This window comes from Bos taurus, chromosome 24 (genome assembly GCF_002263795.3).
Source record: "Bos taurus isolate L1 Dominette 01449 registration number 42190680 breed Hereford chromosome 24, ARS-UCD2.0, whole genome shotgun sequence".
Taxonomy (NCBI): Eukaryota; Metazoa; Chordata; class Mammalia; order Artiodactyla; family Bovidae; genus Bos; species Bos taurus.
In genome coordinates this window covers 26,049,873-26,067,610 of record NC_037351.1, presented here as the reverse complement: position 1 = coordinate 26,067,610, position 17,738 = coordinate 26,049,873, and the positions used below count along the sequence as shown (strand labels likewise).

General features: G+C 40.0%; 1 protein-coding gene across 4 annotated transcripts in view; it reads right to left on the bottom strand.

The window, feature by feature from the left end:
* Positions 1-1,840: 1,840 nt before the first annotated feature.
* The window catches only part of DSC2 (desmocollin 2), a 38,370-nt gene continuing 22,472 nt past the window's right edge, over positions 1,841-17,738 (bottom strand). For 2 of the 4 annotated variants that reach the window (XM_005223955.5, XM_059880750.1), the window contains exons 10-16: positions 17,013-17,263; positions 16,529-16,662; positions 10,176-10,403; positions 7,376-7,612; positions 6,863-6,990; positions 4,940-5,230; positions 4,365-4,404 (exon numbers count right to left, since the gene is read on the bottom strand). In XM_005223955.5, coding sequence (XP_005224012.1) covers positions 4,369-4,404; positions 4,940-5,230; positions 6,863-6,990; positions 7,376-7,612; positions 10,176-10,403; positions 16,529-16,662; positions 17,013-17,263 — 1,305 coding nt within the window. In that variant the 3' untranslated portion in view covers positions 4,365-4,368. Of the gene's footprint in view, positions 4,271-4,364; positions 4,405-4,939; positions 5,231-6,862; positions 6,991-7,375; positions 7,613-10,175; positions 10,404-16,528; positions 16,663-17,012; positions 17,264-17,738 lie in introns of those variants that run through there. The other 2 variants (XM_005223953.5, NM_001166526.1) reach the window with 2 other exon arrangements.

Below are 17,738 nucleotides of genomic sequence, written 5' to 3'. Positions count from 1 at the left end.
GTCCTCAGGACATTACTGCCTAAGGGGACGACCACGGCAAAATCTGGGCTTGAGATTTCAATCAGGAGCCCAGCAAAAGGCTGGAGATGGAGATTAAAGGAAAGCTTGTTGTCAAAGTCAGATTTTCCACTAAAAAAAAAAGGGAACCAAGATAAAGCCAGTATCAAAATGGGGATCCCTGAAAGCAAAAAGTGATTACATGGAGACCCCCAAATGCAGACTGCACTGAGCTGATGGCAATTCCCTGTAGGTTCCCCCTGTTGAAGCAGTATCTTATAAGGAAATCTCTAAGATTTTGCTTCCTTTTTTGCTTCCCACACCAGTGTATGACTTATGAGGAATTTTATCTGCTTTTCGTTTAATTCTGAAAATTGATCACACTGATTTGTGGGCTATGAATGATTTAGCTTCTTGACTACCAAGAATGAGCGACCTGGACACTATTACTAGCCATGATGTTCTCAAAGACTATCACAGGTAAAACACTGATCACGCTTCTGGGAAAAATATATGGGAACATCGTGGCAAGATGTCAGCTAAAGAGAAAGTGGAGCCTGAATCTATGATTATTCCCAACTATGGCATCTTCCTCTCCTATGATAACAGCAGCAGGTAACATACATGTGTGCTTAGTCGCTCTGCTGCTAAGTCGCTTCAGTCGTGTCCGACTCTGTGTGACCCCATAGACGGCAGCCCAACAGGCTCCCCCGTCCCTGGGATTCTCCAGGCAAGAACACTGGAGTGGGTTGCCATTTCCTTCTCCAGCTTAGTCGCTCAGTCGTGTCCAACTCTGCGACCTCATGGAATGTAGCCCACCAGGCTCCTATGTCTATGGGGATTCTCCAAGCAAGAATACTGAAGTGGGTTGCCAAGCCCTCCTCCAGGGGATCTTCCCAACCCAGGGATCAAAACCCAGGTGTCCAGCATTGCAGGTGGATTCTTTACCATCTGAGCCACCAGGGAAGCCCAACACATATATTGAGGGCTAACTTGGTGCCAGGTCTTTTCATGAATTTCTTTTAATTCTGACAACTATGAAGCAGACTCTTTCAGTCCCTGGAGGAGGGGAGGGCCTGGCAACCCACTTCAGTGTTCTTGCCTGGAGAATCCCACAGACAGAGGAGCCTGGCAGGCTACAGTCCATGGGGTTGCAAAGAGTCAGACTCAACTGAAGCAACTTACCACCCATGTAGACTCTTCCAACACCCTCAGTACAGGTCATACAAATGAGGAAACTAGACTCAAAGTCTGAGTGACTTCTCCAATCCCACAGCCAATAAGGGAGGGGCTGGGCATTTGCATCAAGACAGTCTTTCTGGAGTATTTGCATTTAGGTTACCACGGCGAATACCAGAGTCTTAAACTCCCAGGCAAGCAATTGCTTGCCTCTGAGGAAAACCATTCCTTAGCAGAAGAAGCTAGAAGAACAGCTAAGAATAAGCTTGAAGGAGGAGTCTTAAGCACATGTAATTTTCCCAGGGGTCCAGAATTAGTGCCCATTTTAAGAAGTGAATGTTCTTCTTTCCATCCAATTTGAACAAAGTTTCATATTATTTGCAACAAAGCAATCCTTTGCAGATACTTCAGCAGTCTTTGCAGTGTGTGTTCTGAAACACTGGAAATAGAAGACTCAGTCACTGGATGATCATTACAGAGAAACATATGCTCAGCTGACAGATATTCAAAAGTCAAAAACAAAATAACAACAACAAAGACAATCCTTCCATTATCTTATTTTCTTAATTGATTTTTGTTAACATGAAATGGGTTATTAATGCAACTTATTTAAAATTGTTTAGTTCTATTAGGAGTGCCTTTTGGGTGGACCACTCTGAGTGACTTTCATGCTTAAAAACCATTTTTTATTCAAATGTCTTACAGCCACCCCAGGAGAACCCTAGAAAAGGAGTTCTATTTATTATCCCCCATTTTAGATGAAGAAAACCAGACACGGAGAAATAATGCAACTTCACCAACATTCCATAGCATCACAGTCTTTAGAACAGTAAAATTAGATAAATGTGATGGTAACAACCGAAGACCTCTCCAAATCAACCTCTAAAATTCTAAAATGTGTAGAACAGGATTCTAAAAGAGCACCACTTCTTTAAGAAAAACACCATCCCATAAGCTCATATCAGACATATGATTAACAAACACACTGATTTTTAAAACTACCTGATTTACTTTATCATAACTAGTCATGCACAAGAATTTTATAAATAATATTGAGAAACTGTATTTTTGACTGAGCAGCAATGAAACTATTGAAAAGATAAACAGATTATTCAATAAACTACCCAATGTTAATTCTTAAAAATAATTGGTATAAGCCAATCTTGTGAATCCAAAAGCAGGCATATTATTAACTATTCTAAATATTAGAAATATTTTTAAATGTCCAGTGGTTAGTATAGATAGAAAATTCATTGATTGAAATCAGCTGTGAAACCTAGCCTGGAATTTGGTTAGCTATTAAGTTTAACTTTGTCTTATTAGTTCAAAATTTAAACAGTTTGAACCACTTCTACATTCATTAAAAACTTTACTCTTATAATATTAAAAAAAAAAAAAACTTTACAAACACATAGATGTAACTAGCCATCTCATCTAAAAAGCTATTTTATTCCTAGACAGCTTTCAAGATCCCTGCATTTCAAAGCTTATTTCAAAAACCATCACTATTTTGCATTTATAAACTGGATCTTTGCAATAAGGAACTATAAATATACTACTGGGCTTCCCAGGTGGTACAGTGGTAAAGAATCTGCCTACCAATGCAAGAGACGCAGGAGATATAGGTTTGATCCCTGGGTGGGGAAGATCCCTGGAGAAGGGAATGGCTACCCACTCCAGTAATCTTGCCTGGGAAATCCCAGGGACAGAGGAACCTGGCATCTACAGTCCATGCAGTCACAAAGAGTCAGACACCACTGAGCAACTGAGAACCAAACAAATATACTATTATATACTAAATGCCCACATCCCAATTTTAATTACAGTATTCCTTTTGTTAACATAAAATGCTGCATCTAATAAAAGCATGATACATTTCTACAATTTAGTGACAAAATTAAAGGGTCTTTGTAGAGAAGATAATGAAGCAAGCACCAAAACAGTTCAAACAATAAAATCAACATTACATTGATTTTAAGAAAAGCCAAGAATATACAGGTGCTTATATAAAAGAGAAACACAGAACTTCATACGAGAGGAAAGAGAGATGGCTCTTAACTATATTTAGATTCTTCGGCCCAAATAAAAACTTTTAAGAACACAAAGAAGATAGAGACAGAGAGAGAGAGGGAGAAGGGAACGAAGGGAGCAGAGGGAAGGTGAGAGACAGAGGCCGAGGGGGCGCTGGAGAGCCGGGCCGAGGAGACCAAAGACCAAAGCCTCACAGAAATAAAAATACACTCTTGAAGCATTTTTTAAAATGTAGATGTTTGGAGAAGGTGAATAAAAGAGCAAGTGTAATTCAGTGCCAGATTTCACAAAGAATACAAGGTAGAAACTAAACTCCACCAAAATGGAATTAGAATAACAGTCAACACTTGCTTTATGAAGACAGGTCATGTTACAAGACTAAGACAACATCAAGAATGCAGTATAAACACTTCAGAATGTTTAGGAGAACAGCAGTCTTTAAGTACCATACAAATGATTAATGAATCAGGTAACTGAAGATTACATTAGAGCAAGGTCTCTACAATTTTCCATTTGGTTCTACGTCAAGTAGTCTATGATATACACATGAATTCCTTACACTGTATTGCACTATACATTGGTTGCTGTCATTATACCCAAATGTAAACAATAACGCAGACTTTCTTGTCTATCTGCAGGTGTCCTTAGGTGGCAGTAAGTAATTAAACAATATGAAAAAGCCAGGAAATTTGTGTAGCTATTTACAGCATCCCTCGGTGAATGCACATTTGGCTAAAGAGATCCCAACAAAATAAAGGGGAAAAGCCCCCAATATAGCATCTTCTATGTTTAAAAAAAATCTTAGCTTATAAAAACAAAAAAAGACGATAAACCCATTGGCTTTTGTAGACCATCTAGAAGGCACTCATCTCTTCATGCATGTTTCCGCAAGTGTCCTAAATTTGGGTCCCAGATGATCCAAAAATTCAAGCCCATCTTCTTCTTGTCGTTCGCTGCAACAGCCCACAGATCCAGCTGCCGATCCTCTTCCTTCGTAGTTATAGGTCAGGACGTAGTCTTGAGCTTGCATATGGGTGTTATCCTGATCACACTGCTGGACCTTCTGCCAAGAGGATAAAACACAACATATTTTATTATTATTATTTTAAACACCAAGACTTACTAGCATAAAAATAATTGCTTTGATTTACCTTTCATTGTTTAATTTTTAACCAGAGTGTGTCCTCTAATGGATTCCTACGTATAAAAAATGCACATGATTGGTCTGTATCATAAATCACACCATCAGTTAATTCACTACATAGCAGGTTTCTAAAAGTCACACATGTGGCAGCAAGTATGCAAGCATTTGTTTTAAGTTATCATTGTTTTCCCTTTCCAGATTATGGCTAATGTGAAATGCATTCGTACAAGTGAACCCGAATGCATGTGGCTCAAAGCTTTCCCAGATAGGCAGAGTGACTGCAGGTTGGAGTTGCCTCGGATTCCACTGTTGGTCTCTAAGACCTGATTTGTCTGATGGGAAATGGTAACACAAAGCCATGAGAAAAAGAATTTAAGTATCATCTTATTCTTTCAGAAAGAATGAACAACCAAACAAAATAGGAAGAAAAGTCAATACCCATTTAACCTCTGATTGCAATTCAACCAAAATTAAGGAAAATCAAATTTCTAATGAGTAGATTAATTGGGTGAAAAATCAAGATCATAATCATTTCATAATCATTTAGAAAGCTGAAAAGAAAGCAAAACAGATTTATGGGAAACTCACTTCACCAAGACGGGGCTGAGTGTAAGTATACCACTCGGAGTACGTGTATTTGCAGTTGTCGGTTGCTACTGGTCCTCCCCTACAGGAATCCAGAGTGTGCTGTCCACCTTCCTTACACCGTTCCAGGGTGTGATGATGCCCGGTTTCCTGGCAGGACTCCATGGTCTGGTGCCCTCCTTTGACCATCTCGATGGTCTCCTGCCCTCCATTCTTCACTCTGGATCCCAGGGTGCCACCAATTCCATGAGCGGAGCCACCCACAGCATGGGTTGTGAAATCATTTGTGGAATACTGGAACAAAACAGGTGGCATTGGGGAAATACAGAGAAAAACAAAAAATGAGAAAAAGAACAAATCAAGCAGATAATGCCATGAATTTTCGTGCTAGGAGGTAAGCATTCCAAGGGCTGGAACTCAATCTGTCTTGGCAACCTTGGGTACCTAACTACCTTAATTCTACTACTTCACTAGGTAGCTTCCAATACAGGAAGCCAACTGCAAGATGTCAAGTGGTCTGAGCCTTGAGACAAGTCAGAAAACCTGATGTGTACTCCTTTTTTAATAACTTCTTAGAATACTGTACAACTTCATCTGTGAAATCCTTCCAGCATCTCACATCTCAGGCTCAGGATTCCACACTATTGTCTCACACAGACTAACGCTGCTTAAATTCATTCCCTTCACCTGACTAGAACAGAAACAGAAATAATAATCGGTATTTTTATTCAGTGCCTAATTGAGTTCCCTTCAACTGAAACAAAATTAACAGAAATAACAAGTTGCCATAAAAAGCGGCAATACTAAATCCTTGTCATCTAATTAACTAAATCCTTGTCATCTAATTAAATAAAGACAAATCAGCAGAGAAAGTAAGAACACCAAAGCTCTGGACACTAACTTTCCATGTTATGTTTCTCTAGGAAACTCTAAGTTTCATTTTTTCTAATACCTTCCTAGATGCCAACATCCTTTTGTTTTCTAGATCCTTCCTGCTCTAATCATCAATTACATTTTCGTAGGGAATTTATTTGTTCCTCCACATACTGGGGCTTCCCTCATAGCTCAGTTGGTAACGAATCTGCCTGCAATACAGGAGACACCAGTTTGATTCCTGGGTCAGGAAGATCCACTGGAGAAGGGATAGGTACCCACTCCAGTATTCTGGCCTGGAGAATTTCATGGACCGTACAGTCCATGGGGCTGCAAAGAGTTGGACACAACTGAGTGACTTTCACTTCACTTTTTTCCTTCATCCACATACTAGGCTGGAACTCAAAGCTGAAGCAGTGCAATCATCTGTTAGCATGATTGCTTCATATATTTGACCACAGGCTCCTCTCTAACCCATAGTAGAGGCTGAGAGCCTCCATTAAAGTTCTTCCCACGATGATCAAAGCCTGTAGTCATTTTATGGCTGCTGCCAGAAAAAAAATTAAAATTATTATGCTGATGATCCGTGAATAACTAAATGAAACCCTTTTACAGCACAACCGGCAGCTTCAATATATAAAAAAGACAGGATTTAAAGTTGAAGCAGTGACACACTTGAAATAGGGGGGGAAAAAAATAACAATATGCCAAAGGATTTTACTATTAAGTAACATTACATGGCCAAATTGAAATGCCACATATCACCATGGGATCAATGTCATTTGATTTGTCCCCTGCAACTGATGACATGTTATATATTGTAAGCTATCTGATTTCAAAAAAACTTTTCCCAGAAAAGATCACTACAGTTGTTTAGGCAAATTTATTGTTTGAATGTATTCTAATATTTTGGCTGAGCCACGTGGCAGGAGGGATCTTAACTCCCTGACCAAGGACTGAACCAGCGCCCCCTACAGTGGAAGCGCAGAGTCTTAACCATTGACCGCCAGGGAATTCCCTATCATCTGTACCTATTTTGAAAAGACAATTTACCACTTTGTCATCGCCAGGAGCTTCAGTGTTTGACACAATGAGGTTCTGCTGAGCTAAATCATCCGGAAATACTTTTGGCTTTTTGTCTGCCCCAGTAGTAGCCCCACAGACCAAGGTGAATAAGATACCTGCAAAATAAGAGAGATGACTTTGGTTTATCATAAAAGATTGTTATGAATTTATAATGACAAATAGAAAAACAACTTTCCAGAAAACATAAATATTATTGCTTGAGTCAAAGCAGCATCCATTAGAAAAGCCTGCCTTAAATGGATATGCCACAAACAAGGACACGCTCAGTGCTGCACTTGTGTTAAATTTTATGTCTGCACCAATTACAACAGCACTAATATGATACCTACATGCACGTTCAATATAAGAATTAAATATGTGTGTGTTAAATAGAAACGTAGCTATATACAAATGAGCAGCCATAGATAACAGTGTTGATTCTGAGAATGTGTCCTGAAAGTTATTTTAAAGGTTATCTTTTAAATTCATGAAAGGACTTACAAAATAGCAATGCTATGCCCAACAATATTGCAAGGATGGCCCACTTTCCAAGTATCACTTCTCCGTTGCTAGTCCTCGGAACTGGCGGAAGGCTGCAGTCATTTGGGGTAACACAGTCACATAATATCACCACTAACTGAGTGACGAGTGACTGGCCAAGTCTATCTGTAACTCTGACAGGGACTGTATATTTTCCAAACCGGAGGTCATTCAGATAGGAGAGACGTGCTGCTGTATCTGAAAGGAAATAAAACCATGACTTATAGATTGCCATTGATTTCTCCTGAGCATAAATAACTAGTGACAGGATATTCAGCATTATTTCCATACCATGGATATTCCTAATGGGAATGGCACAATTGCTACACGATTGTAAGTGTGCATGGACAAAGTCTTTCTGATCATATACAAGTTTGTTTATGCTGCCTCGTTGTATAAACGTCTTTTGGCTTTTGTAATAATATATTTTATCTGTCCATACACAAGTCCTTCTTATCACAAATAATAGATTTGTTAAGAGATTGACTTTTATCATATCTTAAAAAATTTTAATATGACCAAAATTTTAATTTTAATGTATCTTCTTTTATGCACGATTCATCAGAGAATTTCATAGTCTGAATTCCGGATGTTTCTCCTTACTTTATTTTCATATATTATGCCAAACCATGAACTTACTATCAAGGCATCAGTCATATGCTGGAACTTCTTCTCATGATCCTATAAGACACTGGGACCAACCTTATATTTTTTGCTTTTGATGTTTTTTTTTAAGTCAAGAGTGGATATTTTATCCAGATCAAAATCCAACAGTCTTGGGGACAGAGCCAAAAATATACTACTTTACATATAGATTACACATGCCCATGCCCAAGAATAATCCTCCCAAGTTAGCTGGCCCAGTGTGACATTTTTATTATTTCATATTTGATGCTCTAAATGTAAACCTTCAATACTTGGGTAAAAAAATAAATCACTGAATTGAGTCAATTTTAAAGGAAAGCATGATTAACCCGGTGTCCATGAATGTGTAAGAAATAATAATATGACTAACAAAACCAAAATTTATGATCCAAAACATACCACAGTCTATTGGATTGCCTATCTTGTTTACTTCCCCCTATAATCCCATTTTACATATGAATAAATGAATGCCCAAGAAGAGTAAATAGCATAATGAGACCTAAAGGCTCCTTAGGATACAGTCTTCACTTAGCATTTTTCAGGCTTTGGACTATTTCACAGCCCAGCAAAACTTTAAACTAATACAGTTTTGACCAACATAATCCTGTTAACATTTCACTGTACTAAGTAGGAATTTTGTTTTAATTACTGCCTCTTTTAACATTATATAAAAAAGATGTGATATTATGACACCAAAGTAGAGAGGTCATCTAAATATAAGGTTGCTTCTCAAATACACATTCATTGGTATGCTAAGTCGCTTCAGTTGTGTCCAGCTTTTTGCGACTCCATGGACTATAGCCCTCCAAGCTCCTCTGTCCATGGGATTCTCCAGGCAAGACTACTGGAGTGGGTTGCCATACCCTTTTTCAGGGGATCTTCCCCAGGGATCAAACCCATGGTTCTTATGTCTCCTGCATTGGCAGGCACACTCTTTACCACTAGCTCCACCTGGGACTCACTGGAATGCTATTTAAAAACACTGAAAATTTTGTCTGTCAGTTCACAGAGCAATTTATAATAGGAAATCAAGAAATATTCACTGAAAGCATGGGGATGAAAACCATTCAAGGGCATTTTAAAGGCAACCCCCATTCAGTTTACAGTAGATGAAGGTTAGGGTTAGGGTCATGAAAGCTGCAGTGACAGGACATGGTGCACAGGTTGTGCAGTCAGGAGACACAAAACATGCTGGAAAGTTACGAGCTGATGTAAGGAGTGAGGCAACGGTGGCACGGAGAGAAGTTCCTTTTGCTTTTGCCATTCTTGTCACCGTGGATTTTAACAAAGGTAATCCTTTGTTAAACTTTACCTTTAACAAAGGTAAAGTCGGAAGTACACACTGGGACCAAGTGGGGGAAGAATCCCACATAAAAAAACATTAGATAAGAAATGGTCAGAAGTCAACGCAGCACAGAGAAGATTTAATACAGTGGACACCGTGATGTGCTCCCAGATCCCCCCCAATCAGGGATGTATTGTCCCAGCTACTTGGGAGGCTATCAGCACCACCAGGGACTGGGCCTTCCTGCCAAAGGTCATGCCCCCTTGGGCACCCCAAATCACAGACAGAGTCATGAAAGAGCACAGAACAGATTGGCCATTGAGGAATGGAGATGACTCATGCATTAGTCAAGGCTGTCCTTTGGCCTGAGCTGCAGCTTGAGTTCTCTGTTTGCTCCACTCTGCTTTCTTTCCACTCACATATACTGATGCCAAGGAAACACCTTGATAAACATTCAGCCTAGAAAGACTGCCTCAGCGTCCGCTTCCCTGGAACACACCTGCAAAGGATGGGGATTCCCTTCTGACCAAGGAAACCACCGTCATGTGAAACATCTGTGTGGCTGGGAGGCACACAAGCCTGGCAGTGGTTCTATCAGATCTAGTCTGGTGGGGTCGGGGCGGGAGGGATAGCAGTGTAGCATGGGAATGAGAATTCACGCAAACCGTAGGGAATCCTGGCACAGGACTGACCAGAAACAGGCTCTTCCCACCACACCAACGCTGAGAAACTCACGTTCATTCGTTGGTGGTTACCATACAGCAAATTATTCTTCTATATTTTAGACATTTTGATGCTGAAAACGACAGAGTTACATTTAGAAATACATACCGTTAACCTTTGTCAGTCTCCACATTCTAAGTACCTCTGAATCAGAAACACCTTCCAAACTGAAGTCAAAGGGTGGGCCGTGTATGGGTTCATCAGGATCTACAGCAACAATCTCGGCCGATGACATGACGGTTTTACAGATGACCACCGTCCACTGACGTATGACTGGGCCGTTATCATTCACATCCTCAAGAACAATCCCCAGGACTCCATTACATGTTCTCCCATCTAGAAAATCGAATATGAAAATACAATTTCTTGATTTTTGAGTTTCTATTAGGCAATTACACATTGAAAATTACACATTATTAGGCACTTGTACCATAGAAATGACAGGAACAGGCACAGTCCTAGGTTACATCGCTAAGTTACGTTAAAAGAAAGACATAATCCATTTCAAAGATGTTGTACAGAAAATAACTGCTTTTTAGATTTGTCGCCCATTCACTAAAAAGCTGCAATAGACATGGAATTTTTGTAGAGGTGAGGTTTGACAGATTTTTCAAAAGAGGAAGGAAGAGAGGGCCAAAAAGGGCATTTCTGGTATAGTCAAAACACAAGGAGATTTGACAAGGGGGGAGATCACATGCACAGACCTATGTTCTGGACACAATGAAAGGGAAGGCATGTGGAAAGCACTTAAGGTTTGGGGGCAGGAAAAGTAAAACGGGTAAAAGGCATAAGATATGCATGTGGAAGATTAGAACAAAATTAGTACACAGGAATGTTTAACACACAAAAGACCCCAGAAGTGGGAAATCACTTGCAAACCTGAATAATCACTCTGAGGTAGCCTAAGGAACCCATCTATCAATACAGTCAATAAACTTACTGAGTAATTACTTTGTACAGAGCACTGCAGTGGAAAACCTGGGAGATTCGAAGATGAAGTGGGCATGGGTCCCGGCTACAAATGAGTAACACAGTTGTGAAGCCTAAAAGTGAACATAAATCCAGGACTTGTGTCTCTAAACTATTTTTTCTTTCTGCTTATTAATAAGGAGGGCACGGTTATGAGGAGTGGAAAAGAGGATGAAATAAACTTGTGCCATCTGCAACCTGGGGCTGTGTCTCATACGAAGCTGCCCTCCTAAGGAGAGCGAGGAGACCAGGCAGAGCCCTGCAGCCACTACCTCAACCCCACAACAGGATCCCTTGTATTTCCAGGGTCATCCTGGGCCAGGAGCCATAGCCCATCAAGTTAAGAAACTGGTGCTGAACTGGGGGCCACAGAAAAGGACATGGTGGAAGCAACTACAAAATTGCTCTGGGGTACCCTTATGGCAGAAAGTGGAGAGGAACTAAAAAGCCTCTTGATGAAAGTGAAAGAGGAGAGTGAAAAAGTTGGCTTAAAGCTCAACATTCAGAAAACGAAGATCATGGCATCTGGTCCCATCACTTCATGGGAAATAGATGGGGAAACAGTGTCAGACTTTATTTTTTTGGGCTCCAAAATCACTGCAGATGGTGATTACAGCCATGAAATTAAAAGACGCTTACTCCTTGGAAGGAAACTTATAACCAACCTAGATAGCATATTCAAAAGCAGAGACGTTACTTTGCCAACAAAGGTCCATCTAGTCAAGGCTATGGTTTTTCCAGTGGTCATGTATGGATGTGAGAGTTGGACTGTGAAGAAAGCTGAGCACCAAAGAATTGATGCTTTTGAACTGTGGTGTTGAGAAGACTCTTGAGAGTCCCTTGGACTGCAAGGAGATCCAACCAGTCCATCCTAAAGGAGATCAGTCCTGGGTGCTCATTGGAAGGACTGATGCTGAAGCTGAAACTCCAATACTTTGGCCACCTCATGCGAGTTGACTCATTGGAAAATACCCTGATGCTGGGAGGGATTGGGGGCAGGAGGAGAAGGGGATGACAGAGGATGAGATGGCTGGATGGCATCACCAACTCGATGGACGTGAGTCTGAGTGAACTCCGGGAGATGGTGATGGACAGGGAGGCCTGGTGTGCTGCAATTCATGGGGTCACAAAGAGTCCAACACGACTGAGTGACTGAACTGAACTGAACTGATAGTGGAATAGAGGAAAAGTCTGAAGTTGAAGGCAAGTCAATACCTCCTATTTAATATCCTGCAAATTAAAATTCCAGAATGAGCAAGGTTAATGTTTAAAGGAAAGCCAACAAAATCACTAATCAGAAGATTAATTCACTCTATGCAAGATAGCTTCAAATCATGAATATTTACTATCTTCAAAAACATAAAGTTAACTGTTTAAATAAGAATGCAATTGACAGCCGAAATTCCAGTAGAAATAACCTAATAATCATCTAATAGGGACTCTAGAAGAAAAGGATAAATAAAATGGTAGGGAAGCAATATTTAAAGAAGCACTGGTTGAGAATATCCCAGAATTAAAGAAAAACATGGACTTTTTTTTTTTTTTTTAATGTTCTGATCTGACTGCACTGCTGGGTGAATAAAACTAAATTCTCAGCATAAACACTGAATTAAAACTATATACTGAACATAACCTAGGGACTACAAAAGTTATCTGGATGTATGACCTACAAAAAGACAATAGACACTAAAATAAGCATTGGCAACAAGAAATGCCAAAGGACGATGGAGTATCACTTGCAGGGTACTGAGGGAAAGAAGGAGTTAACTCAAAATTTTAAAGCAAGTCAAATGACAAAATCAAAGATGAGGATGATATTGAAATATTTTTCAGAACAATAACACTGACAGGGTTTATCACCCACATCGCACCACTGAAAGAACTAGTAAAGGATACAGTCCAGCAAGAAGAAAAGAGAACTCGAAAAGAAATGAGATACAAGAAACAAGGCAACTACCTCTCACTATGGACAACTCTAAAAAAAAAGACAGAAAGGTAGCAGGAATATACGCAAACATGTATTTTATCTGCCTGACAAACTTTCCTATTAGGACAGAATACTCTCTTCCCTCAGATTTTCCTGGTTCTCATGCTGCGTGGTGTTTTCCTGATCTCTCTGAAAATACGGATTGCAGAACACGATTTGGGTCCACACACAGAGGTGAAAGCACGTCTTACTGACTGAATCTGATTAATTGTAATGGCTTTAAAAATTGACCTCTGCAGTGTTTGCTGTTCTACCACTGTAATAAATGCTTGAATTCCCCTTTCATGAAATGTGTAGAGTTGTTCAATAAACCTTTTTTTTGCACACTGTGATCAGTATCGGTATAGAATATGTCAACCAAAGGTTTTAGACATCTAACTCAGTGTCTCACAGCTCTGTTCTTCATGTGTTAGTAATAAATAATATTATTTTATTTACTGGAGTATATGCATGTAATGCTCACCTTCTAATATTAATATAATTCTATAAGCTTGTGTGCATGCCAAGTCCCTTCAGTTGTGTCCAACTCTTTGAAACCCTATGGACTGTAGCTCCTCCGTTCATGCGATTCTCCAGGCAAGAATTCTGGAGTGGATTGCCATGCCCTTCTCCAGGGGATCTTCCCAACCCAGGGATCAAACCCGCATCTCTTATGTCTCTTGCATTGGCAGGCAGGTTCTTTACCACTAGTGCCACTTGAGAAGTCCTGGTTCCAATTCTATATGGGTAAATACCAATTTCAAAAAAGTCCTGGAAGGTGGTCCACAATTTATGTGCATGACACTCTCCTGCTAAATGCTTTTACAAATCTGAAAGCACACTCCTCCTCCCAACACTGTGAATCTTAGAACAGAAGAAATGTAAAACTCAACTACACAGAGGAGACACCTGGGTGAAACTGCCAACTGAGGTTAGATCAAGAAAGGAAACTGAACTCAAAGCTTAAAAAAGACCTATGTTTAGAAGAGGGGAAGGCAGTACAACTAAAAACTACAGCGATATGAGAGGAATGTGTGGAAAAGTTGAGACATTGAAGACTTGAGGGAGAATTTTTAAAAGAGGAAGAAGCAAGAGCTGTAGGGAAGCCGGAGAGAGGAATTTAGCATAAGCCCAGAGATCAGTCGGATAAGGCAATGGCACCCCACTCCAGTACTCTTGCCTGGAGAATCCCATGGATGGAGGAGGCTGGTAGGCTGCAATCCATGGGGTCGCTAAGAGTTGGACACAACTGAACAACTTCACTTTCACTTTTCACTTTCATGCACTGGAGAAGGAAATGGCAACCCACTCCAGTGTTCTTGCCTGGAGAATCCCAGGGATGGGGAAGCCTGGTGGGCTGTCATCTGTGGGGTCACACAGAGTCGGACACGACTGAAGTGACTTAGCAGCAGCAGCAACAGAGATCAGTGCTCACAGAAGACAGATTTCTCATATGGAAGCAGGTGGGGTGGGGAAGGTCCAAAGGGAATGAGTTGATATAGATTTTTTTAAAAGGTAAAGAGCAAAAACAAATAAACAATAAACATACTTTAGTACAATCTCAGTTCATATTAAAAAAAAAAAATACGTGGAGTTACCCTGACCAGCTTCAAAAGAAATGAATGGAAAAGACCCCATTACACATTTATTTTCTACCACAATGATGATACAGAGCCTCTCTAAACACCATGAAACATTTGCTCTCTCGCTTATTTTTATCTCCTCTGCAACAGAGGAAAATGTGGAATAAAATCATATCCAAAATCTCTCATTCCAGACTAATTTTTATCCCATCAATGAACAAATCATTTGTCAACTGCAATATAAAATGTAAAAATAATGGACTTCATATTCATATTACTTCTCTTCTTTTCACCTGACTTTGACCTAAAAGCATATCTTGACAAAGGGACAAAGGAAGCTGAGGTCTTTAAAGATAGTCTTTAATTGGATGAAGTCAAATTAACAATGGTTTCAACTTTACCAAATCAATCAATGTATATGAGCCACTTCTCATTAATTTAGAAAAAGCTGAAATGCCTAAAACATCTTCCAAAATCACTTCTAAAATCTTATTTTGCAAGCTATGGTATAATAATTTATGTTTACTGTAATTAACATTTATTTTACAGAGGCACAAAGTTCAAGTGTATGTTACAGTAAAATTATATTTTATGTAATAAGAGGATTCCATTCCTGATCTTTGTGCTCACATTCCAATTTTGCAGGGCTCATGCTGCTGCTGCTGATAAGTCACTTCAGTCGTGTCCGACTCTGTGCGACCCCCATAGACAGCAGCCCACCAGGCTCCTCTGTCCCTGGGATTCTCCAGGCAAGAATACTGGAGTGGGCTGCCATTTCCTTCTCCAATGCATGCATGCATGCTAACTCGCTTCAGTCTTGTCCAACTCTGTGCGACCCCATGTACAGCAGTCCACCAGGCTCCCCTGTCCATGGGATTATCTAGGCAAGAATACTGGAGTGGGTTGCCATTTCCTTCTCCGTGCAGGGCTCACAGAAATGACTTTACATTTTACATGATTTTGTGGATTCACAGTATTTGTTATTCTAATTTTATAGTATCAGAATACTAATCCCCAAGTATTGTTAGTTTCCTGTAGAAAGATACAACGTTTTTAGGATTGTGTGTGCTGAGTTGCTTCAGTTATGTCTGACTCTTTGCACACCATGGACTGTAGCCTGCCAGGCCCCTCTGTCCATGGGATTCTCCAGGCAAGAAACTGGAGTGGGTTGCCACGTCCTCCTCGAAGGGATCTTCCCAACCCAAGGACTGAACCAGAATCTCTTATGTCTCCGACATTGGCAGGCAGGTTCTCTAATACTAGCGCCACCAGGGAAGCCCTTTTAGGACTGTCTATGAGGAAATAAAGTATATTATCTCTATAATGAACTTTCCTGCTGAAGTGAGTATTTTTTAAGATATATGAATAAATAAATTGAAACTGATTTTACTAAAGTAATTTTCTTCACTAAAATGAATGGTTATTTAATTTTAATAAAGTACAGTCATATATTTTCTATGACTAAATTATTTTATAATGCTGCTGCTGCTAAGTCGCTTCAGTCGTGTCCGGCTCTGTGAGACCCCATAGACGGGAAGCCCACCAGGCTCCCCTGTCCCTGGGATTCTCCAGGCAAGAACACTGGAGTGGGTTGCCATTTCCTTCTCCAATGCATGAAAGTGAGAAGTGAAAGGGAAGTCGCTCAGTCGTGTCCGACTCTTAGCGACCCCATGGACTACAGCCTACCATGCTCCTCCATCCATGGGATTTTCCAGGCAAGAGTACTGGAGTGGGGTGCCATTTCCTTCTCCGAAATTATTTTATACTTACATACAAAACTGAAGGTGCTACTGGAAAGCAAACTTGAGTTAATAAATTATAACCAACCCCTCAATACTTGTCATCTGGGGAGCAAAAAACTTTGAATGTACATTGTTAATTTTAAAACAGAGGCTGCACATGATTGAGAGTCTACATAGCCAGCTTAAACACAAAGTCCTTACCTTTGTCTGAGGCAATGATTGAAATATTATATACACCACTTCTGGCTTCTCTATCGAGTCTTTTCAAAATTGTGATTACTCCTGAGTTTTCATCCACATCGACCCACCCTTCTGGATCACTTGATTTCTTATACCTGTGAATAATGACGAGTTAAAATAGCAAAACAGATCATAAGTCAAATTACAATCCTAGTATCAAAATAAATTATACATTTTAAACAGTGAAAGTTGCTCAGGCGTGTCTGACTCTTTTTGACCCCATGGACTGTGGATTTCTCCAGGCCAGAATACTGGAGTAGGTAGCCTTTCCCTTCTCCAGGGGATCTTCCAACCCAGGGATTGAATCCAGGTCTTCCCCACTGCAGGCAGATTCTTTACCAGCTGAGCCACCAGGGAAGCCCAATGTATACAGAAATTTTTTTTTTCTTTTCTAAGAAAAAAAGCATGGTCAATTTGACGTCCACTAAAATAGAATTACAAGTACCTTATGCCACTGCTACTTCCTGTTTCCGGGTCGTATGCTTTATAACCAATGGTCTTTGTTCCCACTGGTACGTTTTCTTTAATTCGAACAGTTTGTACCCGAGGGTCACACTCAGGGCCCTCATCCTGATTTTGGACATTAACAGTGACTGTTGCCATGTTCGTGGTGGATCTGGAAGTACCAGTATATGGAGCTTCATTAACTACACCAATTTCCAGGGTCACCTGCTGTTTTTCTTCATAATTCAGTGGCTACAAAAGCAAGCATGTTGAAAATGAGATCAAGATGCAGTATTTGGCCATGTGAACTAGTGTGTAACTACTTAGCTTTGGGAATGTGTACTAAGTGCTGGCTCAGGAAGAGTCATGAAAATACTAAATGTATACCCGCAAATGTGCTGATTCAGTATTTGGGTAGAGCCAGCAAAAAAAAAAAAAAAAAAATCCCTCAATTGCAAATTTAACACAATATCACAGGTCCTAATGGCAATTTCAGATCGTATTTAATGAACTATTATTATTTGAAATATTACTTTTGGGACTCCATGCCCCAATCAACAGTAACTTACTATTCCATCAGTTTGGGCACAGTTTATCCTATCCACCTGCGATGAAAACAAATATCTATATCTTGTTTAAGGTAGAAAAGGTGGGTCAAATTTTATAAGATGTTTTTAAGAGACAAGAAAATAGAAAGATCATGGGCATTACACTTTCTTTTTCTACC